General features: G+C 42.9%; 1 protein-coding gene across 1 annotated transcript; it reads left to right on the top strand.

Moving 5' to 3' along the window:
* On the top strand, window positions 1–5,563 carry LOC120047180 (potassium voltage-gated channel subfamily V member 1-like). Its single transcript, XM_038992712.1, has 2 exons — window positions 1–988; window positions 5,031–5,563. The coding sequence occupies exons 1-2, from the start codon at window positions 1–3 to the stop codon at window positions 5,561–5,563; spliced, it is 1,521 nt and encodes a 506-aa protein (XP_038848640.1).
* The last annotated feature ends 18,141 nt before the right edge of the window (window positions 5,564–23,704 follow it).

Below are 23,704 nucleotides of genomic sequence, written 5' to 3'. Positions count from 1 at the left end.
ATGATGAGCAGCTCATCCAGCCCAGCTGAGTTCTACGGGGACAGCACCTCCCTCCTGTCCATAGACTCCAGCGTCTTCTACAGCGAGCCCCCTCTTGTCTGTGGCGACCCACTGGACTTCTTCACCATCAATGTGGGTGGCAGCCGCTACGTTCTCTCCCAGGAGCTGCTGGCATCCCACCCAGAAACCCGGCTGGGCAAGCTGGCCCTGTCCACACGGGACTCTGCCCTGGAGCTCTGCGATGACACTGACTTCCTGGAGAATGAGTTCTTCTTCGACCGCAGCTCACAGACCTTCCAGTATGTGATAAACTTCTACCGCACAGGCCACCTGCATGTCAGGGAGGAGCTTTGCGTGCTCTCCTTCTTCCAGGAGATTGAGTACTGGGGCATCGACGAGCTCTGCATCGATCCCTGCTGCCGGGGACGCTACTACCGCCGCAAGGAGCTCAAGGAGAGCCTGGACGTGCGGAACGAGGCTGAGGCTGACGAAAGCCAGGACGAAGACTTCAACGACGCCGCATGCCCAGATCTCCGCCGGCGCCTGTGGGACCTGCTGGAGAAGCCAGAGTCTTCACGAGCGGCACGCGCCTTCGGCACGCTGTCAATCATCTTCGTGGCGGTATCCATTGTCAACATTGTGCTCATCTCGCTGGACCTGGGGGATGTGGGTGGGAACGGGATCGGTGACGAGAGTGGGGGCAGTGACGGGGGTACACCTTTCTTCGTGGATGCACTGGAATATGTGTGCGTGGTGTGGTTCACTGGCGAGCTGGTGCTACGCTTCGTCTGTGTACGCGACAAGTGCCGCTTCACCCGTAGCATTCCCAATGTGATCGACCTGCTAGCCATCCTCCCCTTCTATGTGACTCTGGCAGTTGAGAGTCTGCACGGTGGCTCTACAGAGCTGGAGAACATGGGCCGCGTGGTGCAGGTGCTCAGGCTCATGAGGTCCCTGCGCATGCTCAAACTGGGACGCCACTCCACAGGTAATGTAGTCATCTATCTATACATACTATCAAGGTAAGACCCAAGTGCAGACTGTGTGAAGTAACAATGTTTATTGTGACAACAGGGGCAGGCAAACAACAGGTCAAAGCAGGCAGGGGTGGATAATCCAGAGTAGGAGCAAAGGTGCAGGCAGGCTCAGGGTCAGGGTCAGGCAGAGTGGTCAGGCGGGCAGGTACAGGGTCCGGACAGGCAAGGGTCAAAAACCACGAGGACGAGAAAAAGAGAGGCTGGGAAAAGACAGGAGCTGACAGGACGAACGCTGGTAAGCTTGACAAACTAGACTAACTGGCAACAGACAAACAGAAAACACAGGTATAAGTACACGGGATAATGGGGAATATGGGCGACACCTGGAGGGGGTGGAGACAAGCACAAGGACAGGTGAAACCGATCAGGGCATGACACATACAGTATAATCATTTGTAGCAGTCAACTGGAATGCATTTCAATTAAGAAGGTGTGCCTTGCCTTCTTAATGCGTTTGAGACAATCAGTTGTGTTAGGACAAGGTAGGGGTGGTATACAGAAGATAGCCCTATTTGGTAAAAGACCAAGTCGATATTATGGCAAGAACAGCTCAAATAAGCAAATACAGATGACAGTCAATCATTACTTTAAGACATGAAGGTCAGTCAATCTGGAAAACCACCACAGGAAAGGAAGACCCAGAGTTACCTCTGCTGCAGAGGATAAGTTCATTAGAGTTACCAGCCTCAGAAATTGCAGCCCAAATAAATGCTTCAGAGTTCACAGAGAACTAAATAGCAAGAGTGAGAAAGGGAACGATGACAGGCTAGGAGAAGGAGAAAAAAATATTAATTCATATTTCACAAATTTCCTCAGGAGATTGAGAAAAGGGGGCCTGACAGATGAATGTTCCTGAGTCCATTTGTGTATGTCTGTGTAAATGTGCGTCCGTGCGCGTGAATGGCTTGGATGTTGCTGATTTTGGCGAGGGATGAGAACCCTGGTTTGGGATGTAGGCTGTGAGTCCATGCATAATGAAGGGAGATGATGTTACCACACCAAAAGAGAAGATAAGAGGGGAGGCAGTGGATCAGAGACTGTGACAGATACAGAGCCAGCACGTCACATCTTGTCCTTTCAATGAAGAGGAAAGAAAAAAGAAAAGGTGATGAGAGGTCGACTTTGTCTTTGATCTAGGATGCACTGACACACTAGGCCATCATTACACTTTTATAGAATTATGGGATATATTACAAATCTTTGTTGGCATCCATGACTGCAATTGTGACATATTCCCTCTAGTATGCTACTTCAACAAACTGGTAAGTATGGCGTCAGGAAAAGAAAGAGAGAGAGAAATAGATTTCTCACTCTGTGTGATGGCCATTAATAAAACAGATGCTTTTAGGGGAAAAGTGTGGATTTATAGGGCATGTTCTCCACTTTGTCTACATGCTGGGACATCTTGATATCCCTGAGGAGTCTATGACATTTGCTCAGTTTAAGTCCCATGATCTGACTAAAGTTACTTGAAAATATAAAGGTAGGAGTGTTCTTGTCATGTGTGTGACAATATGTCTGTGACAATATGTCTGTGACAATATCCTGAACAAAGGTGCATCCCGATAACTGTATCATTTTATACTTATCTCCTATTTTAATATAATATCATTCTTTCCTCTGCTCCTGAAGATCTCTGGACACAGCACTCAGGGTGTCTTTCTAATCTGATTAGATAAGGGAAAAAAGATCATACAAAAGCAATATGAAAACAGATACATGAAGCTCAGAGAGACCGTAAAGCTGGCGTTGTCCTTGAGAGTGTGTTATTATTATGAACCCTCCTTGTTTGTGCTATTGGAAGCACCCATATAATCTAATAAAGGGCCCAGCGAGCACATAACGTTCTGAGAGCCATATGTTTCTTAGAGCTTGGTGAGAGCGTGGTTGTCCTATGGTTATTTTGCATACAACCTTCCCACATACTTCTTGGAATGGTGCAGGATAGTTGCTTGACTTTAACATTCTCAGCACATTTAAGGAACTTGACAAAAAAAAACGTTATTTTCTTATTTTCTTACTTCAACAAAACGTGTCCTAAATGTTCAAACATGGTTACATTTCATTTCAATTTTTGTAATGTTCTAAGAATGTTCTCCAACTTGTTTGAAATTAGGAATGTTCTCAAATAGTTCAGAGAATGTTAAGAAACAACCTTCTTTTGTGGGAATTTCAGAACTTCAGCATAACGTTTCCTTCAGGATTTCTCATGGTTCTATTTAAAGTCATATTCTTACATTGTTTTCCGAGAACGTTAAGATACAACATCCTTCTGTGTGAATTTCAGTAGTACAGCATAATGTTTCCTATAGGTTTCCTCATGGTTCTATTTGGTCATGTTCTCAAATTTGTTCTGAGAACGTTATGAAAACTTTCCATAAAACCACAAGAAAACTTTAGTAATGTTCAGAGAACATTTTAGGAATGCGAATGAAAAATATATACATTCTGTTCTCAGCATCAACACAACTCACTATCATCCATCTTGTTAAGTGTTCCTTTAAAATGTTTGAATAGACTAAAATGAACAGCTTTGTATGAGTAAAAAAAATGGCATGCTAGCTCCCTCCTAGTGGACTAATTCCATGGATAGAGAACAGATGAGCATAGGTATGACTCTCACTGACGCTGTGCCATAATACATTTTTTATTTGTTTGCATGATTAATGCCTAAGCAAAAAAATGTACATGTGTCCTATCTGTGCTTGGAGTTCAACATAGTTAATCCAAACTAAGCTAGCAGTGTTATTAAGGCTAATTGAAACATGTTCTCAGAACATGATTTAATTACCTTCAAATAACCTATAATTAATAAAACCAGTGAACCATAGTAAAACGTTCTCAGAACCTACCTAAAAATGTACCCAGAACAGGCTAAATGTTCACTTCTGTTCTCAGAACGTTTTAAAAAAATGTTCAGTTTTACCGCTCAGGAAACTTATGGCTTCGTTTCCAGAACCAATGGAAAACCAAAAACGTGCTTTCCCAGAACTTCCAAAGAACATAATGTGCTAGCTAGGTCTCATTTTGATCCCATATAGTTTCACAATAGTGTTTCAGTTGATCAACACCAATTGTTATTGGTCACATACACATGGTTAGCAGATGTTAATGCAAGTGTAGCGAAATGCTTGTGCTTCTAGTTCCGACAGTGGAGTAATATCTAACAAGTAATCTAACAAATTCACAACAACTACCTTATACACACAAATGTAAAGGGATGAATAGAGTATGCACATATAAATATATGGATGAGCGATGGTGTGCGGCATAGATGTAGTAGATGGTATAGAATACAGTATATACATGAGATGAGTAATGTAGGATATGTAAACATTATTAAAGTGACATCATTTAAAGTGACTAGTGATACCTTTTATTAAGTCTATTTATTTATGTGCCAGAGATTTGATAAAAAGAACAAAGTAAACTTGGTAAACTTCACCCAATATCTATTTTCTACTTGAGAAGTTTGGAGAGCTTTACAAGCAATTTCAGCGTGTGAATAGTCCTACCACCTGCTCAGTTGTGTATATTTAGAGTTTTGCACTTGTTTTAACTGCCAGCTTGCTGTTAAATTTTCCCCACTAAATTCTCAGTCATGAGTTTCGCACATCAACACTTGTTGTTGTTTACATTAGCTCTTTGTGGAATACAGTGTATAAGTTGGATAGATGCACTACAGTACCTTCATGTTAGGCAAGTGAAAAGGTATTTAGACTGATTTAAGAGTTAATTATTCAGGTAAATTATTATACACTTGAAAGTGTGCCCCTGCCACACTAAGATTTGCATACCATCAAAGAGTGTACACTTTCAGCATGGTCTTCCAACAGATGGCATCATGCTAACGCATCAGTGCAGACAGCCGTCAGACTATCTAACGTTAGACAATGCACTTTCAGGTGTACGACCTGAATAAGTAATCTGTCATTTAATCTCCTTACAAGATGTATAATTGACCCCAGCCCTCTGTATCCCTGTGTCCCCCAGGCCTCAAGTCCCTGGGCCTGACCATCACCCAGTGCTACGAGGAGGTGGGTCTCCTGCTCCTCTTCCTCTCCGTGGGCATCTCCATCTTTGCCATGGTGGAGTTTTCCCTGGAGCATGACATCCCCGGTACCACCTTCAGCAGCGTGCCGTGTGCCTGGTGGTGGGCCACCACCTCCATGACCACGGTGGGCTACGGAGACATCCGCCCCGACACCACCCTGGGCAAGGTACTGGCCTTTCTCTGCATTTTGTCTGGAATCCTGATCTTGGCACTGCCCATCGCTATCATCAACGAACGCTTCTCTGCCTGCTACTTCACTCTCAAGATGAAGGAGGCGGCGCTGCGGCACGGGGAGGCGCTCAAGAGGCTGGCGCGGGGTTCACTGGGTGACTCGGAGGTGGGTGAGGCAGCAAGGGGAGGAGGGGTGAACCTGAGGGATGTTTACGCTAGGAGTGTGACGGAGATGCTGAAGCTGCAGGGGAGGGAGAGGGCCAGCACACGGAGTAGTGGAGGGGGTGAGCTCTGGTGGTAGTGTGGAGACGGACCACAAGGGCAGCTGTGGAGAAAAAGCTATGGAAAAGTTAAGTCAATTGGGTTAAAGATGGAATCTGCAGTTGGGGGAAACAACACTACTGGCTGCTCCACCACTGTTGTTTTTCTTGCTGAGCTGAGGAGCGTCGCAAAGCATGGTAAAAAATGTAATCGGTTCATACTATGCTCTTTTATAGCTCGTGCAATGATGTCAGAGGGGGAAAAACATTGCAAGCGGACGTGGTTGTTTCACCATTAAGGATTCCAGCTTTAGGAATACCGTCAGAATATGACAACAGTGTGTACAATGTATAGGACATATCTAAAGGATGATGGGGGACAATTACTTATGTCACCTGAAAGATTAGCCACAACTTTCATGGCTAACCTTTTTCAGTGTTGTGTTCTCTGACACAACTGTTGCATGTTCTGTCTCCTCTGTATGTGTCACATAGACAAGATGTACAGTATAGACTGAGTGATGTTACATTGTGTTTGATATTTCAAAACTTCTCTCCGCTGAAAGATGTAGTATGTTGTGATGTATAGAACAGTACAACATGATTTCATTGGAGAGCAATAAACAGATTTGACTTCTTCTTCACCCCGGTCTCTTTTTCCTGCGGGGTCACAGTAAAATACCATAAGAGCGCTGGGAGGAGGAGTCTCCGAGTCAAGTCTGTATGCAGAGCACACACAAATATCCTGAATTGGTTAAAGTCATTCCACAGGGTAGGTTTGACAGAGCAAATGAAATGTGACCATACTTTATCAAATAACATCAATGATGCTATTTAGGCCTGTATAGCATTTGGGAAGTCATCAAACGCTATTGTTTAAACTAAATATAGACAAATATAGGCTGAGGGTTTCAAGCTGTGGTTGATTTCAAATGGAATTTTGATAATAATATAATAACAATATATGTTGGATTCAGGTCTGTGGAGATCTTCACAATTGCTGTAATAATCTGTTCAGAATCTCAAACAGCTCTGACCACTTACACCATGTAATAATCTCAATTGCAATCCAGGTCATTTGGTTGTGTTAGTATATGAAGTACAGTGATAACACGTTAAGTTGTTGTATAAATTAATAAACAAACTATCTACCCTTGTATTCTCATTTGAACTTTGTTGTGCTTTTAAATGGTTGAAAGCACAGTGATAACACATTTTGGTGACAACTAAACCAAAAATCTGACATTTGATTTTCCATTGGAATTTGGTTGTGCTTTTAGAAGGAGTGAAAGCCATGTAAGGGAATCATTGTGATACCACATTAGGAATTCAACAAACCTTTGGTTGTATTTCTGAGTGGGTGAAAATAGCTGTAATCTCATTGATCAACGTATCAACCAAATATTACGCAATTAAGTGGTGTGCCCAGTGGGAAGAGACTGTTCCATCTCCATAACACAATCCAACCTGCCCTCAGAGTAGAATGTTTTCTCTATGTAGCACTAAAATAAAATATTTTTCTCACATTTCTCCCCTGCAGTCACCTATAAATACTGTAAATGATATACTGTACATACATTCGGATTATACTGTATTTAATCATGTAGGGAAAATATTTCCAGACCATGGGATTTTTAGCCTACTCCAAACCTCACCTTCAGCCTTCTCCGAAACTGAAGAGCTTTTCCCGAACATTCTCAAGAAAGTATTGTTTTTACTCCTGACAGTCACAGATTTCCTTACATGGCTTTTGGGCCACAGGGCCAGCCCCTTATCTCTTGGACATGTAGGAGTCCCTGCTATTATGGCCAACCTGCACAGATGTCAATGCTTTATGGGCCGGTCAACATATGAGGACAGTCTAAATATTAATTAGCAGTCTGAGACATTGGGCATACAGCACTGAAGTAGTGATGGAACAGAGTGGATTGCGTGGATTGCGTGCATATTGTACAGCTACATGGTATGGGAGTCGTTTTGAGATAAGATGTAGAAAAAAATTGATTTACAGTGAACCCTTTCCCAACCATTTCTGGCCAAACAAACAAAATAGCGGTAGTTCACAGTAGTAGTTCTCACTTGGCAGAACACATTTTTTATATTTTCATTGTGACCCCTTGTTTTACCACAAGGGACCTCTGGCCTACTTATTTGTCTAGACCAGTGGTTCCCAACCTTTTTTTTAACCTTAGCACACATTGATGGGATATAAAATGATTTGGCACACCTAAAATGTCCCTATTAATTTATTTAGTGGTAATGACCTCCATCTCATCTGAGCCATACTGCAAATCATCTATTTTCTGTGACAATTTTTTTTAAATATAGGTTAAATAGGGTTTATTTGAAATATTTTTATAGTTTTGATAGTTCCTTTCTTATGATGGTTAATTTAGTTTAGAACGGTTTGGGCTACAGACGAGCGGTTTTCTGCATGGCAAATGTGCAACCAGGCTGTGGTATAGCTAAGCACAGAGCCATAATAAATATCAGACTTGCCTGTGCTAATGTTTTTCACAGATGAAACAAAATTATACAAATGACTTTGCTCGTGATGCACGCCCCTCAAACAGCCTGAGAAACAAGTTAGGATACAGATCCCATTTAATGTATTATCTGACTGGCACTAGTGCTTCTAAGTCAAAAATCCCATGTGCATTCCACATGTCATGTTTAGCCTATAATTGACTGTTACATTTTTTTTTCAATAATAGGAAAAGTTTCAAGGCACATCTGAGAGTTCCTGGAGGTACACCAGTGTGCTGTGGTACACGGGTTGAGAACCACCTGTCTAGACGAGAGAATCAAGGACAATAATCCACATCCATCTCCAGAGTGCATCTCAGTACACTCATTCAATATTATTGGAGGGATTGTATAATTTATACAATGTTCTATCCTCTGTATTTGTATTTGGGGAATAAATGACAAATAGAACTGGCATCAACCCCAGGAAAACGTTTTGTGTTGGCAGGAGAGTAATCAACATGAGAGTGATAATAGTCCTTTTAATGCTGCATCAGATGAGTCCTGTTTGAACAGGCCCTGTGAGTTTTTATAAAACACACATGAAGCTCAAATAATAAGGGAGTCAATCAGACAGAGCGCACCAATCAGCATGCTCTCTGGTGAGGCTATTGGAATATAATTAATTTGCATGTGTTTGATCTACAGGGATGAGAGCACTATCCATGTCCCAGCTGGACAAGTACTCCCAAACCTCTGGAGAAAACGTACACACACACACACACAGTCAGGCAAGCTAATTAGTTGTGTGTGTGTGTGTGTGTGTGTGTGTGTGTGTGTGTGTGTGTGTGCGTGTGTGTGTGCGTGCGTGCGTGCGTGCGTGCGTGCGTGCGTGCGTGCGTGCGTGCGTGCGTGCGTGCGTGCGTGTTGAACTATCCTTGTGAGCCCTGAAAAATCCTATTCTAGAGTTAGGGTTACAATTAGGGTTAGAATTAGGGTTAGGTATAGTTTTAGGATTAGGGGTTTAGGTTAGTCTTAGATTTAAGGTTAGTGTTATGGTTATGGTTAGGTTAAGGGTTAATTTTAGGGAAAATAAGATTTGGATTGGAATCAATTATTTGGTCCCCACAAGGATAGCAAAACAAAACTGTGTGTGTGTGAAAGAGAAAGACAGTTAAGAGAAGGGAGAGATCAGAGAGAGAGACTGAGGGAGAGAGAGTGTGTTGACAGTGATCAGACACCATCCGGACCAGGCATGTCAAAACAGTTTTTACTTCGGATGCTTTATGGGTTGAGCTGTTTATTTTACTGCATCCTTTTCCTGGATTCTTTTTAGAGGATAAATCTCTTGGGTTTTACAAGCAGCCCCAGTACAAGTTACTTACACTAAACAGACATACACCACTCAACCGATGTTACCTTTTTAAAAGAGTAACTATCAAACATAGGCAATAGCCACTGTATTGTTTCTCATACAGGATGGTAATAGAGAGGAGAATATAAACTGTTTTAGTTTGAATGCTAGTTGTGTCTAAGTACTTGGACCCCAAACTCAATTGCTATTTCATGGCTCTGGAAGTATATTCACTTTGCTAACAGTTCTATCCCTGAGGTAAATCTTTCTGCCTGAGAGAAACGGTTAGACATCCTGCAGCCTTGCAGCTGTGTTTAACATACAGCAGGTTTAGTCAGGAAAAACTGCTAGAGAATATAGTTTACATTACTGATCACAATATCATACTTTCTTGTTAACATGTATGTGAAATGTATGTCAAGATGTTTAAGTTTCTATAAAAAAAAGATTCCATTTGATAAACAACCCTGCCTTCTCTGCTTTTACTTTCCTTGTATATCTCTGGCATCTTCTCTCTCACTCGTTCTTACTACTAGTGGTTCAAGGAGGGATATTGCCGCCTGGACAGGCAGAAGGACATGTGCTGGGCTATGTAGTACATCTTCTTTTAGGGGTATGGGGTGAAAGAGACATGAGAAGAGATTGACCAGTAATTTCTGGTAGTATTTCACAAATAGGTCAGAGTAGCAGAGGACAGATGTGAGTATTCAGTGTGTGTGAGATCAATAGGATATTTATGTTTTACCCAAATGTTCCCCCTTTCCTCCCCCCCATTCATCTCTCGTTTTTCAGTACTAAAGCCGTGTCGGAAATAGGACACACAATCTACTGTAGGTGAGTAAAGTAACAATGTTAAAGCAAAAGGGCTTTGTTACACCATTGTTTATGACCTGTGTTGTCGTTTAGAAACATTGTTGACATTGGCAACCAACTATGTCATCAATGTCATTTGAAGCGGTTCGCGATTGCAACTTCATGGCTAGTACGGAGCCTCAATCTGAAGCAGGATGGTGCAGAAGTCAAAATGAGGGCCAGGCATTCCCAGGGGCAGAGAGAGAACAAAACACGCCATGAGGCAAAAACACTGCTGGGACACTCAGGGAGAGAACACCGGGCCAAGGGCACTGAAAATTATGGAGAAACGTCCTGCTATAGCTTCAAAACTATCCTCACGTTCTAATAGTATGCTTATAAAAGAATGGACTTGCAGAACCTAGCTCTTGCAATACAGAGCCTGTTGCTTGTTGCTGGGGGTATTTCAAGTGCCTCGTGTGTGTAGATATCTGGTCCTCCCCCATCGCTGAGGCCCTGAGCACAAGTCTTTCATCCCAAACTTCAAACGTAGTCTCATTAAACCCTTACGTCACACAGTCCTCAAGGAAGCACAGTGCCCATTTTGGAAGCAGAATAGAGAATCGATCCCCCCCTTGCTTTCCAGGGTCCCATAGTTAATTAGGATCGGCAGTTAACTCTCATGGTACGTCTTTAGTAAAGTTCCAGTGCCATGTTCTATAAATTGTCAGCAAAAGTCTTGTTAAGATGATGATCTCTGACTGTTATAATCAGTGTCTAACCATTTGGAAGTGGTCTGACAAGCTGCATGGATTTTTTTTGGGGGGGGGTGCTATTACAACAGTCAATTGTAAGTATTCTTAGAATGAGTTACCTGCTATTCAGTACTGAGGTTATAAGTAGTGGTCTACATTGACGTGGTGCATGGAGAGAAAGGCATGCAGCAGTAGTGTGATCTCCTCAAGCTCCACCCACCTGTCTGACCTCTGAACCCAACAGGGAATATCCTTTGCTTTGTCCTTGGAAGAATACACCCCTCCTGTCTAATGTAACTGGGTTAATGAGCTGGGAACTAGCACCTGGAATTATATACATCCCCCATTTCCCCTAACAAAGCCTACAGTAACACTCAAATTATAATAAATTGGTCTGATATCACTAGCGCAGTGTTTGCTTTAGACTTCTGGTCTATTATTCATGTGGTTGTTATTGTTCATTTGCAATGTTTCTGTTTGGTTCACTTCTTTCATATTTCCTGGTTCCAACGTAAATGTAGTGACCACCTATGCTGAAAGACAAAATACGTAATTATACTGACCAAATACATAAAACGCCACATGCAATAATTTCAACGATTTGACTCGGTCACAGTTCATGTAAGAAAATCAGTCAATTGAAATAAATTCATTAGGCCCTAATCTATGGATTTCACATGACTGGGCAGGGGCGCAGCCATGGGTGGGCCTGGGAGGGCATAGGCCCAACCACTTGGGAGCCGTGGATTTCACATGACTGGGCAGGGGCGCAGTCTTTCCCCAAAAAAGGGATTTATTACAGACAGAAATAGTCCTCAGTTTCATCAGCTTTTCGGGTGGCTGGTCTCAGACGATCCCACAGGTGAAGAAGCTGGATGTGGGGGTCCTGGGCTGGCACGGTTACACGTGGACTGCGGTTGTGAGGCCGGTTGGTCGTACTGCCAAATTCTCTAAAACGACATCCTGGCTTATGCTAGAGAAATTAATATTAAATTCTCTAGCAACAGCTCTGATGGACATAACTGCAGTCAGAATGCTAATTGCACGCTCCCTCAAAACCTGATACATCTGTGGCATTGTGTTGTGTGACAAAACTGCATATTTTAGAGTGGCCTTTTATTGTCCCCAGCACAAGGTGCACCTGTGTAATGATCATGCTGTTTAATCAGCTTCTTGATATGCCACACCTGTCAGGCAGATGGATTATCCTGGCAAAGAAGAAATGCTCACTAACAGGGATGTAAACAAATGTGTGCACAAAATTGGAGAGAAATATGCTTTTTGTGCATATAGAAAATGTGGGTATCTTTTATTCCACCTCATGAAACATGGGACCAACACTTTACTTATGTTTATATTTTTGTTCAGTATACATTGGGTTGAGTAACACTACTTTTAATGTTTTCATTTACAAGCGCAGTGGCGATGTTTTCAGTCCAGTTGCGAGGACTAAAAACTGTCACAAGTCAAGATGTGAGCGATTAAAACACACATATTAAGGGCTCTTATGTTACTTTATGGCTCAATACTAGAACAGCACTCTCGGTTGAACTAAAGTGTGGTGGAGGAAAAAGGCATGAGAGTGCCACTTGGAGCTTGAGTGAGCGCTCAGCATACAGTTTCTCCTTCCTGTGTCAGTGGGTGGAATATGTAATCCATCTATGATCATGTCAGTGGAAATCTCTAAAACACAAGTGGGCTGGATAGAATGCCAGTTGATATTTAAAATGTGAGGAGATTAAAAACACTGTTTATTTGATAGAGCGCTTTGGATTAGGTTGCCTTTTGATATTGATATACAGTGCATTCGAGAAATTATTCAGACCCCTTCACCTTTTCCACATTTTGTTACAGCCTTATTCTAAAATGGATTAAATAAAAAATGGTTGTCATCAATCTACATACAATACCCCATAATGACAAAGACAAAACACACTTTTATAAACGAAATATTCAGACCTTTTGCTATTAGACTCAAAATTGAGCTTAGGTGCATCCTGTTTCCATTGATCATCCTTGAGATGTTTCTACAACTTGATTGGAGTCCACCTGTGGTAAATTCAATTGATTGGACATGATTTGGAAAGGCACACACCTGTCTATATAAGGTCCCACAATTCACAGTGCATGTCAGAGAAAAACCAAGCCATGAGGTTCAAGGAATTGTCCGTAGAGTGCAGAGACAGGATTGTGTCGAGGCACAGATCTGGGGAAGGGTACCAAAACATGTCTGCAGCATTGAAGGTCCCTAAGAACACAGTGGCCTCCATCATTCTTAAATGGAAGAAGTTTGGAACCTCAAGACTCTTCCTAGAGCTGGCCACCCGGCCAAACTGAGCTATCGGGGGAGAAGGGCCTTGGTCAGGGAGGTGACCAAGAACCCGATGGTCACTCTGACAGAGCTCTAGAGTTCCTCTGTGGAGATGGGAGACAAGGACAACCATCTCTCTAGGAGGACAACCATCTCTGCAGCACTCCACCAATCAGGCCTTTATGGTAGTGTGGCCAGATGGAAGCCACTCCTCAGTAAAAGGCACATGACAGCTTGCTTGGAGTTTGCCAAAAGGCACCTAAAGGACTCTCAGACCATGAGAAACAAGATTCTCTGGTCTGGTCTGATGAAACCAAGATTGAACTCTTTGGCCTGAATGCCAAGCGTCACATCTAGAGGAAACCTGGCACCAGCCCTCGGTGAAACATGGTGGTGGCAGCATCATGCTGTGGGGATGTTTTTCAGCTGCAGAGACAATTCAGGATAGAGGGAAAGATGAACGGAGCAGAGTACAGAGTGTTCCTTGATGAAAATCTGTTTCAGAGCGCTCAGGATCTCAGACTGGGGTGAAGGTTTACCTTCCAACAGGACAACAACCCTAAGCACACAGCCAAGACAAAGTAGGAGTGGCTTCGGGACAAGTCTCTGAATGTCCTTGGGTGGCCCAGCCAGAGCCCGGACTTGAACCCGACCGAACAACTCTGGAAAGACCTGAAAATAGCTGTGCAGCGACGCTCCCCATCCAACCTGACATAGCTTGAGAGGATCTGCAGAGAAGAATGGGAGAAACTCCATAAATACAGATGTGGCAAACTTGTAGTGTCATACCCAAAAATCCTCGAGGCTGTAATCGCTGCCAAAGGTGTTTCAACAAAGTACTGAGTAAAGGGTCTGAATACTTATGTGTATGTGATATTTCCGTTTTTTATTTTGTATAAATTTGCTATCATTTGAAAAAAATGTTGCTTTGTCATTATGGGGTATTGTGTGTAGAACGATTTAACGGTTTAATAAATTATAGAATGAGGGGGTAACACAATAAAATGTGGAACAAAGTCAAGGGGTCTGCATATTTGCTGAATGCACTGTATGCTTTAATTGGAACAGCTTTTTAAAACGTGTCAATTAAGTGAGGATGATTTTTCTGTCTTTCACTTTTCCTCTTGTAAATAAAATGTTTGATTTAACTAGGCAAGTCAGTTAAGAACAAATTCTTATTTACAATGACGGCCTATCCCAGCCAAACTCTAACCTGGACGACGCTGGGCCAATTGTGCGGCGCCCTATGGGACTCCCAATCACAGCTGTTTTTGATACAGCCTGGAATCGAACCAGGGTCTGTAGTGATGCCGCTATCACTGAGAAGCAGTGCCTTAGACCGCTGCGCCACTCGGGAACTCTTAATCATACTCACAGTTTAATACCTTCATAATTTTTAATCGATGAGTGAAAATCATTTCAATCAAGTCGTGGTGAACCAGTCAGAGATAGGATAATTCCTTGTGGAAGCCATGCCTTTGATCACCTGATGTCTGAATGAGTGTCACCAGAAGTCATCTCCACACTCCAACAACATCATAATACAAAACAAATTGTCAGTTTAGAGTGTGTCTCTGTTGATTAATCCTCACAATGTATGCATTGACACATCCAACCTGTACATTTCCACAATTAATCAAAATCAAATTTATTTATATAGCCCTTCTTAGATCAGCAGACATCTCAAAGTGCTGTACAGAAACCCAGCCTAAAACCCAAAACAGCAAGCAATGCAGGTGTAGAAGCACGGTGGCTAGGAAAAACTCCCTAGAAAGGCCAAAACCTAGGAAGAAACCTAGAGAGGAACCAGGCTATGAGGGGTGGCCAGTCCTCTTCTGGCTGTGCCGGGTGGAGATTATAACAGAACATGTCCAAGATGTTCAAATGTTCATAAATGACCAGCAGGGTCAAATAATAATAATCACAGTAGTTGTCGAGGGTGCAACAGGTCAGGACCTCAGGAGTAAATGTCAGTTGGCTTTTCATAGCCGATCATTGAGAGTATCTCTACTGCTCCTGCTGTCTCTAGAGAGTTGAAAACAGCAGGTCTGGGACAGGTAGCACGTCCGGTGAACAGGTCAGGGTTCCATAGCCGCAGGCAGAACAGTTGAAACTGGATCAGCAGCACGGCCAGGTGGACTGGGGACAGCAAGGAGTCATCATGCCAGGTAGTCCTGAGGCATGGTCCTAGGGCTCATGTCCTCAGAGAGAGAGAAAAGAAAGAAAGAAAGAAAGAAAGAGAGAAAGAGAGAATTAGAGAGAGCATACTTAAATTCACACAGGACACCGGATAAGACAGGAGAAATACTCCAGATATAACAGACTGACCCTAGCCCCCCGACACATAAACTACTGCAGCATAAATACTGGAGGCTGAGACAGGAGGGGACAGGAGACACTGTGGCCCCATCCGATGATACCCCCGGACAGGGCCAAACAGGCAGGATATAACTCCACCCACTTTGCCAAAGCACAGCCCCCACACCACTAGAGGGATATCTTCAACCACCAACTTACCATCCTGAGACAAGGCCGAGTATAGCCCACAAAGATCTCCGCCACGGGACACAACCCAAGGGGGGGCGCCAACCCAGACAGGAAGACCATGTCAGTGACTCAACTCACTCAAGTGACGCACCCCTCTTAGGGACGGCATGGAAGAGCACCAGTAAGCCAGTGACTCAGCCCCTGTAATAGGGTTAGAGGCAGTGAAGAGAAGGGAACCAGCCAGGCAGAGACAGCAAGGGCGATTCGTTGCTCCAGTGCCTTTCCGTTCACATTCACACTCCTGGGCCAGATTACACCCAATCATAGGACCTACTGAAGAGATGAGTCTTCAATAAAGACTTAAAGGTTGAGACCGAGTCTGCATCTCTCACATGGGTAGGCAGACCATTCCATAAAAATGGAGCTCTATAGGAGAAAGCCCTGCCTCCAGCTGTTTGCTTAGAAATTCTATGGACAATTAAGAGGCCTGCGTCTTGTGACCATAGCGTACGTGTAGGTATGTACGGCAGGACCAAATCGGAAAGATAGGTAGGAGCAAGCCCATGTAATGCTTTGTAGGTTAGCAGTAAAACCTTGAAATCAGCCCTTGCCTTAACAGGAAGCCAGTGTAGGGAGGCTAGCACTGGAGTAATATGATCAAATTGTTTGGTTCTAGTCAGGATTCTAGCAGCCGTATTTAGCACTAACTGAAGTTTATTTAGTGCTTTATCCGGATAGCCGGAAAGTAGAGCATTGCAGTCGTCTAACCTAGAAGTGAAAAATGCATGGATACATTTTTCTGCATAATTTATGGACAGAAAATGTCAGATTTTTGCAATGTTACGTAGATGGAAAAAAGCTGTCCTTGAAACAGTCTTGATATGTTTTATTTGAGACGACTGTACAACCATCAAGATGAATTGTCAGGTTCAACAGAATAGCTCTTTGTTTCTTGGGTCCTAGAACAAGCATCTCTGTTTTGTCCGAGTTTAAAAGTAGAACGTTTGCATCCATCCACTTCCTTATGTCTGAAACACAGGCTTCCAGCGAGGGCAATTTTGGGGCTTCACCATGTTTCATTGAAATGTACAGCTGTGTGTCATCCGCATAGCAGTGAAAGTTAACATTATGTATTCGAATGACATCCCCCCAAGAGGTAAAACATATAGTGAAAACAATAGTGGTCCTAAAACAGAACCTTGAGGAACACCGAAATTTACAGTTGATTCGTCAGAGGACAAACCATCCACAGAGACAAACTGATATCTTTCCGACAGATAAGATCTAAACCAGGCCAGAACTTGTCCGTGTAGACCAATTTGGGTTTCCAATCTCTCCAAAAGAATGTGGTGATCGATGGTATCAAAAGCAGCACTAAGGTCTAGGAGCATGAGGACAGATGCAGAGCCTCAGTCTGACGCCATTAGAAGGTAATTTACAACCTTCACAAGTGCAGTCTCAGTGCTATGATGGGGTCTAAAACCAGACTGAAGCATTTCGTATACATTGTTTGTCTTCAGGAAGGCAGTGAGTTGCTGTGCAACAGCTTTTTTCTTTTCTGGATAGAGAGCCGTTTATTATGTTCAACATAGGAGGGCCAAGCACAGGAAGCAGCTCTTTCAGTAGTTAGTTGGATTTAGGGTCCAGTATGCAGCTTGAAGGTTTAGAGGCCATGATTATTTTCATCATTGTGTCAAGAGATATAGTACTAAAACACTTGAGTGTCTCCCTTGATCCTAGGTCCTGGCAGAGTTGTGCAGACTCAGGACAACTGAGCTTTGGAGGAATACGCAGATTTAAAGAGGAGTCCGTAATTTGCTTTCTAATGATCATGATCTTTTCCTCAAAGAAGTTCATGAATTTATTGCTGCTGAAGTGAAAGCCATCCTCTCTTGGGGAATGCTGCTTTTTAGTTAACTTTGCGACAGTATCAAAAAGACATTTTGGGTTGTTCTTATTTTCCTCAATTAAGTTGGGAAAAAAGGATGATCGAGCAGCAGTGAGGACTCTTCGATACTGCACGGTACTGTCTTTCCAAGCTAGTTGGAAGACTTCCAGTTTGGTGTAGCGCCATTTCCGTTCCAATTTTCTGGAAGCTTGCTTCAGAGCTCTGGTATTTTCTGTATACCAGGGAGCTGTAACGCTCGTCCTCCTCCTCCTCTGAGGATGAGCAAGGATCGGACCAATATGCAGCGTGGGTTGAATACATAACGATTTATTAAAGAAAGACGAACACGAAGAACACTTGACAAAATACAAAATAACAAAACGACGTGAACAGACCTGTACTTGAGAACATAAAACAAGAACGCACGAACAGGAACGAACGAACGAACGAACGAAACAGTCCCGTGTGGCACAGGCACTGACACAGGAACAATCACCCACAAACAAACAGTGAGAACAGCCTACCTTAATATGGTTCTCAATCAGAGGAAACGTAAAACACCTGCCCCTGATTGAGAACCATATCAGGCTAATTGAAAATGAACCCAACATAGAAACACATAACATAGAATGCCCACCCCAACTCACGCCCTGACCATACTAAACAAAGACAAAACAAAGGAAATAAGGTCAGGAACGTGACAGGAGCTAGTTTCTTATGACAAATGTTTTTAGTTTTTAGGGGTGCGACTGCATCTAGGGTATTGCGCAAGGTTAAATTGAGTTCCTCAGTTAGGTGGTTAACTGATTTTTGTCCTCTGACGTCCTTGGGTAGGCAGAGGGAGTCTGGAAGGGCATCAAGGAATCTTTGGGTTGTCTGAGAATTTATAGCATGACTTTTGATGATCCTTGGTTGGGGTCTGAGCAGATTATTTGTTGCGATTGCAAACGTAATAAAATGGTGGTCCAATAGTCCAGGATTATGAGGAAAAACATTAAGATCCACAACATTTATTCCATGGGACAAAACTAGGTCCAGAGTATGACTGTGGCAGTGAGTAGGTCCGGAGACATGTTGGAGAAAACCCACTGAGTCGATGATGGCTCCGAAAGCCTTTTGGAGTGGGTCTGTGGACTTTTCCATGTGAATATTAAAGTCATCAAAAATTAGAATATTATCTGCTATGACTACAAGGTCCGATAGGAATTCAGGGAACTCAGTGAGGAACGCTGTATATGGCACAGGAGGCCTGTAAACAGTAGCTATAAAAAGTGATTGAGTAGGCTGCATAGATTTCATGACTAGAAGCTCAAAAGACGGAAATTTAGTGGTTTTTTTGTCAATTGAAATTTGCTATCGTAAATGTTAGCAACACCTCCGCCTTTGCGGGATGCGCAGGGCCTCATCAGGCTTAAGCCATGTTTCAGTCAGGCCAATCACATCAAGATTATGATCAGTAATTAGTTCATTGACTATAACTGCCTTGGAAGTGAGGGATCTAACATTAAGTAGCCCTATTTTGAGATATGAGGTATCACAATCTCTTTCAATAATGGCAGGAATGGAGGAGGTCTTTATTCTAGTGAGATTGCTAAAGCGAACACCGCCATGTTTAGTTTTGCCCAACCTAGGTCGAGGCACAGACACGGTCTCAATGGGGATAGCTGAGCTGACTACACTGACTCTGCTAGTGGCAGACTTCACTAAGCTGGCAGGCTAGCTAACAGCCTGCTGCCTGGCCTGCACTCTATTTCATTGTGGAGCTAGGGGAGTTAGAGCCCTGTCTATGTTCGTAGATAAGATAAGAGCACCCCTCCAGCTAGGATGGAGACCGTCACTCCTCAACAGGCCAGGTTTGGTCCTGTTTGTGGGTGAGTCCCAGAAAGAGGGACAATTATCTACAAATTCTATCTTTTGGGATGGGCAGAAAACAGTTTTCAACCAGCGATTGAGTTGTGAGACTCTGCTGTAGAGCTCATCACTCCCCCTAACTGGGAGGGGGCCAGAGACAATTACTCGATGCCGACATCTTTCTAGCTGATTTACACGCTGAAGCTATGTTGCGCTTGGTGACCTCTGACTGTTTCATCCTAACATCGTTGGTGCCGACGTGGATAACAATATCCCTATACTCTCTACACTCACCAGTTTTAGCTTTAGCCAGCACCATCTTCAGATTAGCCTTAACGTCGATAGTCCTGCCCCCTGGTAAACAGTGTATGATCGCTGGATGATTCGTTTTAAATCTAATACTGTGGGTAATGGAGTCGCCAATGACTAGGGTATTCAATTTGTCAGAGCTAATGGTGGGAGGCTTCGACGTCTCAGACCCCGTAACGGGAGGAGTAGAGACCAGAGAATGCTCGTCCTCTGACTCGACTGGCTGCTTAATGGGGAGAACCGGTTGAAAGTTTCTGTCGGCTGAATGAGTGACACCGGTTGAGCATTCCTACAGCATTTCCCTTCAGAAGCCATGAGAAAGTTGTCCGGCTGCGGGGACTGTGCGAGGGGATTTATACTAACATTACTATCTGTACTTACTGGTGGCACAGACCCTGTTTCATCCTTTCCTACACTGAAATTACCCTTGCCTAACGATTGCGTCTGAAGCTGGGCTTGCAGCACAGCTATCCTCGCCGTAAGGCGATCGTTCTCCTGTATATTATGAGTACAGCGACTATAATTAGAAGGCATCATGTTAATGTTACTACTTAGCTTTGGCTGGTGGAGGTCCTGACGAACCATGTCCAGATAAAGCGTCCAGAGTGAAAATATAAACGGTAATTAAAAAGTAAAAACCGTAAAGTTGTCAGGTAGCAAAGTAAGGTTAGCAATAAAAAAAAGTTGAGAGAGGGAAAAACTAAAAATATAAACTGTAATTAAAAGTAAAAACCGTAAAGTTGTCAAGTAGCAAAGTAAGGTTAGCAACAAAACGCACAGCAGCACGTAAACAAGTCTGCAAGTTGTGACTGCTTACCCTCTTCAAATCCTAACCATATAGGAGGGTAAATGCTAAACTGACCTTTACTGTCTAGCTAGGGGCAACTTCTTCCCTCTACATGTTTGATTGTCCTTCTCTCTTTTCCAGTTGTTCAGTGACTTTCACATGATTTCTTTATGTCTGAATATAGCGACAGACATAAGACTACATTGAAAATGTCAGCCTGAGATAAACCAGCTTCCAACCTAAGTGACACTAATTAGTTATCGTGTGAAACATTTTGTTCAAAGTGACAACTGGATTTTAAATATCATCCAAAATATTTTGCTGTGAGCCTCTAGGGCCCACACATTCTGGGAAGGGATTTGCACACTTGGCGAAGCAGTCCCATGCTAAAAAGACTAAAGAGAGAGAGAGAGTAAATCAAGATGACTACGACACATTGTAGCCTGAAGGAATGACTCACACCCTGATTTTAATCCAACATCATAGGCATTGCCGACTCAGTCTTGTACTGAAGCTAAATGTTCATATTTATCCAGTGCCAGAGTTAGCTCAAGGGCTAAACACACGCACGTCAAAGAGATGGCATAAATATCTTTCCATGCTTAAGCGATGTTGCAAGGATATTGAATGCCAAGTAGCTAGCTTAACTGCTAAATATATATTTCATCCGACACCAAAAAGATTTTTAGGGGCTACAAATCAGCTTTTATAACTTTGTACGCCTATCGATCTAACTGGTTTTCCGTTCAAATTTCAAAATTGACTGGTAAGGACTAGCCTTGTACGACCATCCATATCTAGCAAGCTTACATTCTGTTTAAGCTCTCAAATCAGGATGGTCGAGCGGGGCTAGGTAAGGATACACAGATACACAGACGTTACTCCACTCTTCATTCTGAGTGGAGACAGTGAGAAATGGAGAGAAAGGGGGAGAGAAAATAAAGAAAGAAAGAGAAACAGAGAGAGCCAAGTGTCTGCAGGTTTTGGGTTTTTCCTTTCAGTTAAGACCTAGACAACCAGATGAGGGGAGTTCCTTACTAATTAGTGACCATTCACCAATCAAGTACAAGTGTAACGGATGTGAAATGGCTTGCTAGTTAGCGGTGGTGCGCGCTAATAGCCTTTCAATCGGAGACGTCACTTGCTTTGAGACCTTGAAGTAGTGGTTCCCCTTGCTCTGCAAGGGCCGCGGCTTTTGTGGAGCGATGGGTAACGATGCTTCGTGGGTGACTGTTGTTGATGTGTGCAGAGGGTCCCTGGTTCGCGCGAGGGGACGGACTAAAGTTATACTGTTACACAAGGGCGGAGCAAAAACCCTCAGGCACGCTTTGACACGTGCCATACAGTAAGGCTCAGACAGGGCTGCATAACAAACCAATGGCTGATGTGCCATTGGTTTGGCACCTGTCTGTGTCTAGAACAATGTCAGTATACAACAATCATACCAATCAAATATTAATAGATTTCCTATGAAGCTTTTTCTCTCCCAGCTGCTATGAGGTGACATTTGGTAGACCAGCCCCCTTGTTTTGCTGGGGCACTTCAGTTGAGACATGGTAATGAGGTTAATGAACCCTGTCTGTTATCAGTACGTTAAACAACGTTTTGTTGCTGCTTGTTCCAGTTAAACATGCAGGTGTGTTCTAACGTTTGCCTTCCATATGCCAAGCTGATATCTGATCAGGGCAAGAGGAGAGATGGGTGGCACCTCACAATGGCTGCTGATTAGGTGTGGGTATTTCTGTCCTGAAAGCACCTTCCAAATAAGGGTTAAGGTAAAATAAAGTGTCACCTATGATTATCTTAAAAGAGATTGGATGCCATTCAAATGACTTCAGCCCCACTCTTCTAACCCTCTCTGATTTTATTTGGTAATTGTAGGGAAGAATGTAGGACAAGGAGCTTGTCCTTATGTATACAATTATCTAGGATTCAATGTTTGTGACATTGAAAGTAATAGCAGCAGCAAGGTTTCCAGTATCTGGCATATCCTGAGGGAGTGGCACTGGCACACTTGGTTTTCTCTTGAACATCTTTTAAAATGATAAGGCTATACGAAGGTTTGAAATTAAACTTCTCTACATGATTCTCTATTTACAATGAAAACCCTCATTCATTTATACCTCATACAAGCCACAATAGGCTTCTGATTGTTGCCAGCAAAATCCTCACAATGCTCTTACAAATTATTTATAGTATTGTTTGTGGTTGAAATTGATGGAAATCTCAACTTCATAGCCTGTCACACTAGCTGTGAATTCCCATATGTGTATACAGAAGTCCATTTGTTTACATAATCTTATTCTTTGAGGTTATTTGGAAGCCAAAATGACTAAAATATTCACAGGCAAAAAAATAAGTAATTTGATGTTTTCCACATCCTAGTCGTATACTGCCATCTGGTGTCTGTTCCACAGTAGCACACTTTGTGTACTGAAAATTAAAGTGGTTATCATTATAGTTTTATCCACATGGGGTCATCAACAGATTCAAACCAACAGAATGAAAACAAGGTCAGTTTCTGTTTCACCATGAGGATAGTATATGGCTATGCCTACTTCTCAACATGTCCTCACCAAACAGGTTTATATGGAGGAGCAATTTTTGTAGAATAAACACAAGTAGGTGTGGACATGGATCTGATTTTGGGTCACACCATAGTCTAGAAAGAGGGAATATTGCAACATTTTCCTAATGTAGCCTACTGCAGAACAAACTCTCTTGTGTCATGTAGAAAATACTAAGGATTTGGGTCAACAGTGGTGGTTCTCTTCTTAATTTCATATTTTGGCATCTTTTGATCCCTAGACCTCTATGGAGATTCAGTCGGGTATACTGACTTAACAGGATGCAATTTCTGGATACTCAGTTCAGAGAATGTTCCCCAGTCATGTACGACAGTAAGACACAACCAAAACATGCCACCATCTATTCTTTATTTGCACGAACATCTGCTATTGTGACCATAAATGATAATGAGGTGTAGCTGAACATCCAGTATGAAATGAATGGGGGAGGAGACACTTCAACAATTTATTGGCCCTCACACTGGCTATATAGTAAAGGGAAGAGCAAAACATGTTTTCCACAAACTATCGTCAACCAGTGTGGTTCAGGCCACTGGGGGCAAACCCCAGAACATAACACTGTAGAAAATTGACATGTGTCCTTTCCAACAGCGA

The sequence above is a fragment of the Salvelinus namaycush genome, chromosome 5, assembly GCF_016432855.1.
Source record: "Salvelinus namaycush isolate Seneca chromosome 5, SaNama_1.0, whole genome shotgun sequence".
In the NCBI taxonomy this organism is placed as follows: Eukaryota; Metazoa; Chordata; class Actinopteri; order Salmoniformes; family Salmonidae; genus Salvelinus; species Salvelinus namaycush.
This window is presented reverse-complemented; position numbering and strand designations above follow the sequence as displayed.